Source organism: Cucurbita maxima, unplaced genomic scaffold (assembly GCF_002738345.1).
Source record: "Cucurbita maxima cultivar Rimu unplaced genomic scaffold, Cmax_1.0 Cma_Scf00159, whole genome shotgun sequence".
Taxonomy (NCBI): Eukaryota; Viridiplantae; Streptophyta; class Magnoliopsida; order Cucurbitales; family Cucurbitaceae; genus Cucurbita; species Cucurbita maxima.
In genome coordinates, this window is record NW_019272175.1 from 123,143 (window position 1) to 135,584 (window position 12,442).

Sequence of the window (12,442 nt, forward strand, 5' to 3'; positions counted from 1 at the left end):
TGAACTTAGTGAATTGAACTTCAATGCAATGGAGCTTGTTGCCCTTCTTAGAATGCTTCCGAAGCTGGATGTATATGTTCCTATGGCTAGATTGTTATAATTCATTGCTCGTGATCATTATACTATAGTCTTTTGTTACTGAACTGCACCAAAAGGTTAGATTGTGGATGAAATTCCGGTGTCATTATACTATAGTCTTTTGTTACTGAACTGCACCAAAAGGTTAGATTGTGGATGAAATTCCGGTGTACATTCTCTGGCATTTGTGCATTATGATGTAAATTATTGAATCCTCTATATTTATGGTTGTAATAATTAAAGAAATGTTCATTTAGACAAGATCTTTACAGCACTGTATCCTTTCAAAGAAGTAGTTTAATAATTAAAGAAATGTTCATTTAGACAAGATCTTTACAGCACTGTATCCTTTCAAAGAAGTAGTTTTTGTTTTTAGAATTTGACAAAAAAAATTCAAATATTTATCCAACCTAATTAAAAATTATAGTAACGAAATTATGTATAAATTTCAAAAACAGAAAGGTAAATTATCAAATAGAGACAGTTGTTAAAATTGTCCATTACAGATTTTACTCTGTATGAAATATGATCCCCATATAATAACCCGTCTGCAATATTATGATTTAGTAGCTAATGATTTTCGGCTTTCTTTCAGCTATCTAATAACAGGAATGTGACAGTTCATGAATTTAAAGGGAACGCTCTGGTATCAATTAGGCAGTATTATGAAAAAGATGGAAAACAGCTTCCTGGTATTAAAGGTGGGCACTATGCATTGGTCTCTTCATTTCCTCTTATGGTGAATCTCCTTATTTTGCCCTGACACACCCTAACACATTTGGCTGAGGTGATGTGTTGGAAAATTTCTGGGAACTCGATTCTCTTGTATCATGTGAGTTCTGTTAACTTCACTTACCTTCCCCCTCCCCCTCACCTGTTCTCTTTTGACCCTTTACTTTATGGCAGGGGTGGGTTGAGAGTGTCTTGCTTCTATTATGAACTCTAACCATGTGAAACGTGATTAGTTAAACCAGTATTTAATATGATTCCAGCTGCTGTTGATTTTGATTTAGACCTGTTGGGTTAGGAGTTTCTTTTGATTGGGTCTGAACGACCAATCCATCTCGTAGTCCTATAAGCCCCCCTGTTTTTATTGAAATTATTATTCATGTTAGTTTTTGTCCATATTGATAATTTTAATTGCTAGGAATCAGCTTGACAACTGAACAATGGTCTGCCTTTAGGAGTAGTATTCCTGCTATAGAGGAAGCTATTTTGCAGATGAAAATGAAAATAAAAAGGTGAGAACCATGTTGATGTTCTTTGATACTACTGTTATTGAACCTGCTTGTTATAGTTCATCAAATTTATTTCATTAACAAGAAAACTCCAAAGTTTTATGATATGTTTTCAGGAGTTGGTGTCCAAATGTAGATTCCAAAACTTTTATTAATGTTTTCTTTCGTTAAGTTTTCTTGTTGGAGGATTTAAATTTCAGGACAAAAGGTGTATAGTTGAAATAACTAACTATACCATATCTTGTAGATCTGAACACGATGCTAATACAAGTGGTGCTGTCTCTGTACCTGCTACTGGGTCTGCTCCAAAATTTCCATCTGAAACTATTCGGTTTGATGGAAAAAACTACCGGGTATGGGCATGCCAGATGGAGCTTTTGTCCATCTGAAACTATTCGGTTTGATGGAAAAAACTACCGGGTATGGGCATGCCAGATGGAGCTTTTGCTGCGGCGCTTAAAGATTGCTTATGTACTTTCTGATCATCGTCCTACTGCCATGCTTCGATCAGAATCTAGCTCTGGAAATACCTCTCGATCCAAGGCATCTGAACAGGAATGGATGAGTGATGACCACAGAATCTAGCTCTGGAAATACCTCTCGATCCAAGGCATCTGAACAGGAATGGATGAGTGATGACCACATGTGTCGCCACATCATTCTGAACTCCCTCTCCGATAGTCTTTTTCATAAATACACGAAGAGAACAATGAGTGCTAGAGAACTCTGGAAGGAGCTAAACTCGCTTTATCTTTGTGATTATGGAACCAGGAGATCTCAAGTTAAAAAATATCTGGAATTCAGGATGGTCGAGGAGAAGTCAATATTAGAACAAGTTGAAGAACTTAATAACATTGCTGAATCCATTATTTCAGCTGGAATGCGGATTGATGAGGATTTTCATGTTAGTGCCATTATTTCTTGCTGAATCCATTATTTCAGCTGGAATGCGGATTGATGAGGATTTTCATGTTAGTGCCATTATTTCGAAGCTTCCACCCTCTTGGACAAATGTCTTTGTGAAGTTAATGCGTGAGGAGCATCTTCCCTCTGTGGTGTTGATAGATCGATTGAGGAATGAAGAAAAATTACGTACGCAGCAATACTCACATCTCTTCTGTGGTGTTGATAGATCGATTGAGGAATGAAGAAAAATTACGTACGCAGCAATACTCACATCTCTCAGGAGCGCCTTTTAATCCAGGAGGCCAACGTCCTTTCGTGAATCACAGGCGAAAAATGGGAGACCCAATGTCCCAAAGCCTACCGTCGAGGAAAAGGGAATGGAAAATGGATGTCAAAACTTTACTCTGCTTGAATTGTGGCAAGGAAGGACACATATCTCGAGATTGTCCGAGTAGTAAGTAGGAAAGTCGATAATGAAGTAGCTCATTAAAGAACACAGCAGTATCCTACTGAGCCGAGTAGTAAGTAGGAAAGTCGATAATGAAGTAGCTCATTAAAGAACACAGCAGTATCCTACTGAGGTAAGTATGTCTGAGGATAAAAATAGTGTATTCACATTTAGATCCCACCCCTCTTGACTCGTATGTTCTTTTAAAGCATGGAATACGATAGTTTGAAATTTCTAACAATTTTCATTTCTCAGAATCTGTATGTTCTTTTAAAGCATGGAATACGATAGTTTGAAATTTCTAACAATTTTCATTTCTCAGAATCTGTCAAGCGCTTAGGGGGCTTTCAAAGTGCGAAATCAAGGTTCTAAGCGATGTAAGTGCATAACTAGCTTATAACGTTGTTGATTTTAACGCAGTTATACATTAAGGTTCTAAGCGATGTAAGTGCATAACTAGCTTATAACGTTGTTGATTTTAACGCAGTTATACATTATCATCCTCGTTCTTGAAGCTTATGTTAGCGAGTTTGTACTTTTCTGTAGGATTTTTTTTCCTTCGTAGGAACCACCACTTTAAGGAAGATCATTGGATAGGTCTGACTATAATCTACTTTTTTTTTCCTTCGTAGGAACCACCACTTTAAGGAAGATCATTGGATAGGTCTGACTATAATCTACTGTAAGTTGATAGCTTCCTACTGGAATGTATAGTGAGAAGAGATGATGAATCCATAAGCTCCTAGTTTGATTAAAGATGAGCTTGTTAATTATCACCGTTCTGCTGTGCATGCAAGTGTTGTTAGGGTTATTATCAATTAAAGATGAGCTTGTTAATTATCACCGTTCTGCTGTGCATGCAAGTGTTGTTAGGGTTATTATCAGGATAGATGTTAGAAATAGTAGGTTAAATTATACCCTTAAATTTGGGTTAGGTTTAAATTATGCACCTGGAATTTGAAAAGATTCATTTTTTACCCCTAAACTTGATTTTATTTTCGTTAAAATAGGACTGAAATTGATACGGAGCATAATTGGAAGTTATCTCAAGAGATTAGGAACATTTTATATAATTAACCAAAACATTATTGGGATGTATTAGTTGGTAGCTAGTAAAGGGGTTTTCAATGGGGAAGTAGTGGAAGGGTTGTAGGAGGCATTTCTTTATACGTTAGGACTTGGGTTTGGTTTTCAATGGGGAAGTAGTGGAAGGGTTGTAGGAGGCATTTCTTTATACGTTAGGACTTGGGTTTGTTGGAGAGGAGATGTGTCCAAGTACCTCGAATCACTTAAAATGAAGTATTTGCTTCGTGTCACAATCACATTTTTTAACACTCACTCCTACCAACAAGTCAGCCTACTTAAATTTGTGTCGTCGTTGGCACGAGTGGTGTATACTTAGGTCTCTAGCCCCGTTTTACGGGAAAAAAAATTAAACAAGGTAAAGAGATTTTAGAAAGTGTTTTGAAAGCAATTTTAGAAGGTAAGATTATAGGCTATCAAGCAAGGTAAAGAGATTTTAGAAAGTGTTTTGAAAGCAATTTTAGAAGGTAAGATTATAGGCTATCAAGCAAGGACAACAATGACTTTGATAACATAGAACTTTGAGTATGAAGAATTGATAACTTGTTACATCTCCTATTATACATCTTGAGGCATTTTAGTTTGCGCAGAAATAGACTTGAATTTTGTGACGAGTAGTATCAGGGGTTGGAGTCAACACGCTTTGGACTAGCATGATCGTGACACTTCGCATCCCTTAGGGAGAATTGGTTTATTTAGCTTTGGACCAGCATGACACTTCACACTTCACACCCCTTAGGGAGAATTGGTTTATTTAGAGTCAGATGAAAGTATAGTTTTTTAGCGTAAATTTACTTTGATTTTCCTTTTGTCGAACCCAAATTCCTAATAATCTCTTATGTTCTTGATAGGTCTTCTCATCGGTAATGAAACCTTTGTGTTCTCATCAACAAAGGATTAGCCAAAAGGAAGAGTAGATAGATGCCTCTCGTTTACCAAAAAGAGTAATCTTTTAATGAAAAAGTAAAAAGAGAAAATAAAAGAAAGCATTTGTGCCCCAAAATTGGCCATGTTTTTCAGGGTTTGGATTGAGTAAGTCCACACGCAATGAATTACTATACTAATTTATGAGATGCTTTAAATGTCTCTGTCCTTCATTATTCAAACCATTTTCTTAGCCCACATTTTATTTATTTATTTATTTATTTATTTATTTATTTGGAGTTTAGGCCACATTTTTTCAATGCAAATATAAACAAATGGGAGACTTTTGAGATGCTTTGGGACAAAGAGGTGGTGGGTGATTGTCAATTTCAAGTTTTAAAGCATCAAGGATTTGAAATCACTTGAAAAAATTATATAACTAAATTAAATTAATTTTTATTAGTTTATTAAAGATTTAGTTTTCTTTTTAAAAGCACATCCAATGAAAACTTGACACAATTATTTGTGTTTAGTTTAGCTTAGAATAATTATAGGTTTAGCATATTTCAAAGATATTTTAGATTAAAGTTGTTGGGTTTCACCAAAAAAACAAAACAAAACAAAAACAGAAAATTAGGAAAATTATTCTTAATTTGTTGAATTAGAATTTTAAAGCTTTTTTTCCTCATAAAGTTAAAAAGTAATTTTTAGTGGAGAAGAAAATATAGTGAATGATGCAAAAGAAGGCCACTTTAATCACTTTCTTCAATACAATGTGCATTATTAGATTTTTTTTTAATTAAAAAAAATGAATTAAGAATAAGGGTGGTTAACATTAGTAATGTATAAAACTTACCCTATAAACCATTTATTTTTCACCATAACATAGAGAGGTCCCTTTGTCAATTGAACCGTCGTAATAACAAAAGGGTTAGGTTTATTACAACTTGCAAGATTACGAGAGAAGAAGATTAATTGGAGAACTAGACCATTGTTAAAGAGTTGTCCACAAAAAAATAAGAGCGTGTTGACGTAAAAGATGATAGGCAAATGACATCATTAGTGTCAGTTCCATTTGTAAAATTCAAGTTTAACTAAATAAAAATAAAAATTCATCAAACTTAAAAAATAAATAAATAAATAACACCAAACAAAATATCCTTTTTCAAAATATTACTAAAGTGAGCCAATATTTTAAATTTAAAAAAAAAATTAATGAATAAGTTGGGTAAGTTGAGAAGGAGAAAAAGTTTGGTTTTTTATTAATGAAAAAAAAAAATTAATGAATAAGTTGGGTAAGTTGAGAAGGAGAAAAAGTTTGGTTTTTTATTAATGAAAATATAATAATATACCAATAAATGAGTAATAAAAATAGTTTAAAACGTTTTAAATGGTTAATAAAAGTACAATTATTTATACCAATAAATGAGTAATAAAAATAGTTTAAAACGTTTTAAATGGTTAATAAAAGTACAATTATTGGTATTGGGACACTTGGACGTGGCACAACAAAAACATTTGACTTTATCTTCTTTTTTCTTAATTCATAAAAAGCATTTTAAAAAACACAAAATAAAATAAAATAAAGAAAAAGCATTTCACATGCATCATTCATAAAAAGCATTTTAAAAAACACAAAATAAAATAAAATAAAGAAAAAGCATTTCACATGCATCACATGGTTTGTGTGATTGTCATGCATCACATACACCCATTCAAAATCCTCACACTTTTCATCCTCATCCTTTTACTTTCTTTTCTTCCACTCCCTCCCTGCTTTTCTTTGCCATCCTCATTTTCAGTCCCTCTACTTTCATTTATTTTCAATTCGGTCCTTCTAAAACTTTCAAAACTAAAAGGGCTTTTCAGTCCCTCTACTTTCATTTATTTTCAATTCGGTCCTTCTAAAACTTTCAAAACTAAAAGGGCTTCCCTCTTGATCGAGCTCGGTTTCGGTTTAAGATAACGAAAGGGCAAACACAATCCTCCAACTTTTCATATTTTTGGAGAACTTCCTGCTATCAAGGAAGGAGACGAACAACTCTGTGAAGAAAGTCGCGAACTGATACTAAGAACCTTACATTAGTTTTCAAAATGTGCAGCTTCAAATAGATATCAAAAGTCGCGAACTGATACTAAGAACCTTACATTAGTTTTCAAAATGTGCAGCTTCAAATAGATATCAGATTAGATTAAACCAAAGCTCGATTTCTAGCCTAGGGAATAGATGCCATCTTCGACATAGGTGACGACCATAGTCCATAATCTCAAACGATTTCTAGCCTAGGGAATAGATGCCATCTTCGACATAGGTGACGACCATAGTCCATAATCTCAAAAAACTTGATATGCAGAAGAAAATGAAACATATCTATGAACAAGAGCATGAAAAAGAACACGGCACAAACTGGTCTGAGCAAAGAACCCCATCATGATCAGATAGAAAGTGTATCCATTTTCATCAAAATAATGAACGCTGATACAGATACATGCATTGTTTGATGGTGAATCTAAAGAGTAATAAAGAACAAAAGAATTTGAGGGGCTAACATTAAAAAGAACATCAACAGTTTGGGAGATTCTTGATGAACAATAAGAACAGTGGACCATCTTGATTATGCAGAATAGTAACAACAGTTTGGGAGATTCTTGATGAACAATAAGAACAGTGGACCATCTTGATTATGCAGAATAGTAACAATAATAACAATGTGTACTATAAACAACATAAATTCTCTTCTCCTACTTTGTTAATTCATACTAGATACTTATTTCCCTAACAATAATACCTGCTCTCTCTAAATCAAAACTTCTGCATGCACTACGTTACTGTAGTTCTTGTGCTACCCAACATACCTGCTCTCTCTAAATCAAAACTTCTGCATGCACTACGTTACTGTAGTTCTTGTGCTACCCAACTGTTGATAGAGGATGTAATGGAGTCGAATCCCGCGAAATTGTGGCTATCAACTCTTCCTTTGTCAACTGCTCCGATCCGGGGGATTTGATCGTAAACGTGTGCAAAACTGTATCGTTTACTTCAACAGGTCAACTGCTCCGATCCGGGGGATTTGATCGTAAACGTGTGCAAAACTGTATCGTTTACTTCAACAGAGAGTTTTGAATCAACAACACTGATCTGTGCATTTTTCATTGCCTTGATAACTCTTGATGCAGGGTGTGACTCTAATGGGCAGCTAACCTTAACAATGACTTCGTCATTACCTGCTTCGACGTCGATGTCAACATCGAGGAATTGATCTTTGTTTTCAATTTCTGGGTTCGTCTCCGAAGGGGTTGCTTCACTTGAGGTGATGCCGGATTGCTCCCTTTCATATTCCATGGCTTTCACTTTAGATTGAAGCTCATTAATGTAAGCAATGGCATCTCCTAGCAGTGAAGCTTTGTCCATCTTCGAGATATTGGGTACAACAGCTCGTATAAGCAATGGCATCTCCTAGCAGTGAAGCTTTGTCCATCTTCGAGATATTGGGTACAACAGCTCGTAAAGCATAGAACCGCTGGTTCAACTTTTCACGACGTTGCCTCTCCGCCTCCACGTGATTTAGTGGTTCCTCCCTGCCATTTGCAGGTTTTCTGCCTCGTTTGCGTGGTCGTCTTTCGTCAGTGCCAGGTCCCTCTTCTTTGCATTGAGGCTCTACATCTAATTGTTCCGAATCTGCAACTACACGGTTCATCACAGGAGTCGGCCTTGATGTTGCTACAGAGAAATCAATTTGCATTTGGGCTATCTACACGGTTCATCACAGGAGTCGGCCTTGATGTTGCTACAGAGAAATCAATTTGCATTTGGGCTATCTTCTGTGATTGATAGGGATTGAGACAAAATTCATCTCTAACTCCATTGACAAGCTGCTCGTGATTATTATTTACCGGTGGAGTTGGAGAGCCTAAAGTTTCGGTAGGATTCCCCTGTTTGAGAAGATGAACATGCCCCAAACTCGGACTTCGAACGCCCTTTCGAGGGCTTTGAAACTGAATTCTACCTCCATTGGGACATACTTCCCATGCCCTTTCGTCCATCTTCCTAACCGCCAGTTTCTCTCTGAAATGAGATCGACCCACGTTCCCCGAGTTCAAACTCTGCCCAAAAACCTTAGGAACCCCTCCTCCTCTTTCTGCAATCCCCAAACTTGGAAACAGGGCGTTTTCATCCTTCCTTTCAGCCATCCTCGACATCACAGCCAATGTCCTCACTCCATCAAGCGAACGTTGAGATGAAAACAACGATCGAATCAAATGAACCAACTCTAAGCTCTCACTCTCCATCAAGCGAACGTTGAGATGAAAACAACGATCGAATCAAATGAACCAACTCTAAGCTCTCACTCACAGATCTCACAGAACCCAATTCAACTACTCCAACATCAGTTGGCACCAAGACGATGGTCCGAATACCAGCAGACTTAGCCAGATAGGACCTCACACAATACTCAGCAGGCGAATTGAGCACATCCACGAATACCAGCAGACTTAGCCAGATAGGACCTCACACAATACTCAGCAGGCGAATTGAGCACATCCAAGTGCCAGACATGTTTCCCAGAAGCGAAACACTTCCCAGGACCCCCCTCTCCACCAGGAAAGGAGAAATACATGGAAGCAAGAAAAAACATCTCAGTATCAGTAACTCTATCCAATCCAAGAGCATAATTATCCTCATCAGACCCACCAAACAGTGTATGAAGCTTCTGCAATGCCCTTTTCTTCATCCTTTGTTGGCTCTCATCTTCAAGCTCAAGGCTAAGAATCTGCGTAGCTTCTGTTCCCTCACCGTCCCTAGGATCCCTAAACGATCCATCTCCCCATCCCAAAACCCATTGACCAGATTTTGAATGGGAAAGTTGCCAGAAAATTGCATAATTCCAACAAAAATTAGAAGCGTTGGGTGTCTCTACCAGATCCGCAAGCTTGTTCTGCAAATTATCATCATTCCTCACAGCCATAAACAGATTCTCATTCGAAACAGAGCAAGACATCATGTAATTAAAAGCACGAGTACCCAAAACAGCAGCAACCACAGTCTTATCCTCATCCTTCCCACCCACACCCCGCAACCCATCTTCAATCTTCATCTTTAAAACCCAATGATAACAATAATCACACACACGCTTCAAAATTAGAAAACCCCAGATCAAATCTCTGTCCAAAAACCTAAACCCTCTACCAAGAACACCATCGCTAAAACATTGTCTAGATCTCGGAAATTAGGAAAAATTAAGAAAACCCCAGATCAACCCAACACAAAAAATGAATCACCCAACAACCCAGGAATCAAAAGAGACAGAAATAGCGAAGAATCAACCGGTACAGGGCAAGCGAAATGCGCTGAAAAGAAAACGATGCGATGAGGGAAGGGTTTGAAAGAAAGTTGGAAGGCTATAAACATTCCCAGGAAAGCGACAGCCTGAATCGAGGAGAAAGATTTAATTTAGTTTCTCATTGGAAAACAAAGAAAGCAGTTATTTCACGCGACAAACTAAACGAAACAAAGAAAGAAAGAAAGAAAGAAAGAAAGAAAGCAATACCCTCTTTAACTCTTCTTTCTCTGTTTTCCAGAACGATGAAGAATCGAAAATGGAAATGGAAAATTTTGGAAAATGGGTTTCTGTTTTATCCCCTCTGCTCTTGGCTCTGCCGCTCCTCCTCCTCCTCCTCCTCCTCCTCCTCCTCCTTATTCTACACGAGAAATCCCCTTAACCATGGTTAAGTAAAATCAAAATACGAGGACTCAAATACTCTTATTCTACACGAGAAATCCCCTTAACCATGGTTAAGTAAAATCAAAATACGAGGACTCAAATACTAACCATGGTTAAAGCCGGATCGGATACATTTGGTTGGGAGTTTGAGTAGTCGACAATTATATTGTGGCCTTTTGTTTCGACAGCGGCACCTGAGATTGGATTTCAATTCCTCGCAGAGGAATTCAAATACTCTTTTCTTATTTATTTATTTATTTATTTATTTATTTATTCGGACCATAAAATCGTCTCGTGAGTCTCATGCTTAATACTCGCTTGCAATTACTCTCAAACCATGCATAACATGCGACCCTATCATTATTCATCAACCTAATTTTTTCTATTTCCACTTTTGCCCCTACTATCAATTCTAATTTAATTTCCTAAATGTAGAAAAAAAAAAACACTTTTTTTCTCCAAAAAAAAAAAATATATCTTTAGAATGGATGTGAAAATAAAAATTATTTAAGGAAATGTTTTATTATTCCAAATAATGATTTGAGATGTCGAATTATAAAAATAGTTGTAGCTATAAATGAAATGTTTTATTATTCCAAATAATGATTTGAGATGTCGAATTATAAAAATAGTTGTAGCTATAAATGATTATTAATTAATGTATTGAGTATATTTTGGGTTGTAAATTTTAAAAAAATGAAAATAGTTTTTTTTTAATTCGAATATTGAAAATATAAAACAAAAACAATTTATGAATCAATATTTATTGGATCTATTTATTTGATTAATTTGCATACCAAATAAGCTTAGCAATTTGTATTTTGTTAATTAGTTAAATTTTATTGTGATTTTTAAAGTAATATTTAAGCTAATGACTTCTTGTTGTTCCCACGTGCCAAGCGTGTACCAATTCTTTTGAAAATTAATAAAACCTTTAATTAATTAGGGGATGTGAGTTGTAGATCTAATAAATTAAGAAATGTGTTGAAACTCCATTTTTTAACTATGTAAAAGTGATTTTTTAAGATTTAATTAAGATATACAAATTAAATGTTTAAAAATAAATATTTTACCCAATAACATTTTTCCTCGTTATTAAAAATAAATTAAATAAACTACTAAAAAATAATTTAAATTAATGTAGTTCAAAAAAATTATGGTTACATTGAGTTGAGTTCATTACTTATTAAGGAAGAATAAAAGGACAGTTGAAAATATATTTTTTCTCGGCTTTTGACACAAATAAGCTTAGAATGATAATTGATTTATATTATTTAAATAACTAAAAGACAAAAAAAAAAAAAAATATATATATATATATATAACTTTTTGAATCCGACAAAATTAAATCGGATTCTTAATTAGCATCTTTGTTGTTATTATCGAGCTATACACTATTCATAAACTTATCACAAAATAGAGATTCTACATAATTCAAAAATTAACACCTCAACAAAATCTAAACAAATAGTGCTTAAAAAAAAAAAATCAAAATCACTTTAATGTTCGGGGAGAACGTACTTGTATAGTAATGCTCGATCGTACATAGCACATTTCAAAAACACTTTAAAAAGTTGTGTAACTAATAACAACGATTTATTATTGAAAACGACTTAAATACGCCTTTTATTACATGCATACACAAATTCAGACACAAAATTGAAGGGGTCGACTTTAGAAGGATAATAAAGTATTCTTTAATTAAAAAGGGCGGAAACAAAATAAATTATATATTTATTTATTTGCAGGATTTGAGGTCACACATGTTTTTTTAATGTTTCATCCAACTTGGCTGCCATTTTAATGGAGTACAATATAAGGTAAGCCCCAAGAAATTGATCCCCCACCAAACTTATCTCCTTTCTATTTATTTTATTTTTTAATTTTAAATTTTATTAATATTATTTATAATTACGGTCTGTTTTTTAAAATTTTTAAATGTAATGTGTGAGATATTAAACTAATAAAAATTGATTATATAAATAGGTGTTTATTAACTTGCTTTTTGGTTTTATAATAATAATTAAAAAAAAAGGAAAGTAAATGAAATTGATTTAATTTTCATTACACTACGAGTGTGATTTTTTTTTTTTTTTTTTAAA

The 12,442-nt window shown here is 34.7% G+C and overlaps 1 protein-coding gene and 2 long non-coding RNA genes across 9 annotated transcripts; 2 read left to right on the forward strand and 1 right to left on the reverse strand.

Moving 5' to 3' along the window:
• The first annotated feature begins 2,732 nt into the window (after window positions 1–2,732).
• On the forward strand, window positions 2,733–3,284 carry LOC111473766. Its single transcript, XR_002715766.1, has 3 exons — window positions 2,733–2,803; window positions 2,993–3,047; window positions 3,217–3,284. It is a non-coding gene; the product is annotated as an uncharacterized LOC111473766 (long non-coding RNA).
• An 8-nt stretch (window positions 3,285–3,292) lies between these two features.
• Window positions 3,293–4,839, forward strand: LOC111473767. The gene is made up of 2 exons (XR_002715767.1): window positions 3,293–3,352; window positions 4,605–4,839. It is a non-coding gene; the product is annotated as an uncharacterized LOC111473767 (long non-coding RNA).
• Window positions 4,840–7,270: 2,431 nt separating this feature from the next.
• Window positions 7,271–10,307, reverse strand: LOC111473761 (transcription factor bHLH13-like). 7 transcript variants are annotated; one of them, XM_023119165.1, is made up of 8 exons: window positions 10,167–10,304; window positions 9,104–10,045; window positions 8,951–9,036; window positions 8,396–8,883; window positions 8,097–8,328; window positions 7,689–8,029; window positions 7,474–7,621; window positions 7,271–7,406 (listed from the first exon to the last, which is right to left on the reverse strand). In XM_023119165.1, the coding sequence occupies exons 2-7, from the start codon at window positions 9,711–9,713 to the stop codon at window positions 7,528–7,530; spliced, it is 1,851 nt and encodes a 616-aa protein (XP_022974933.1). In that variant the 5' UTR covers window positions 9,714–10,045; window positions 10,167–10,304; the 3' UTR covers window positions 7,271–7,406; window positions 7,474–7,527. The 7 variants fall into 7 exon arrangements, with proteins under 7 accessions (XP_022974933.1, XP_022974938.1, XP_022974936.1 ...); XM_023119170.1 differs by having other exon boundaries at window positions 7,474–7,660; window positions 7,731–8,071; window positions 8,118–8,328; window positions 8,951–9,059; window positions 9,127–10,307; XM_023119168.1 differs by having other exon boundaries at window positions 8,097–8,369; window positions 8,437–8,883; window positions 9,104–10,306.
• Window positions 10,308–12,442: the final 2,135 nt, after the last annotated feature.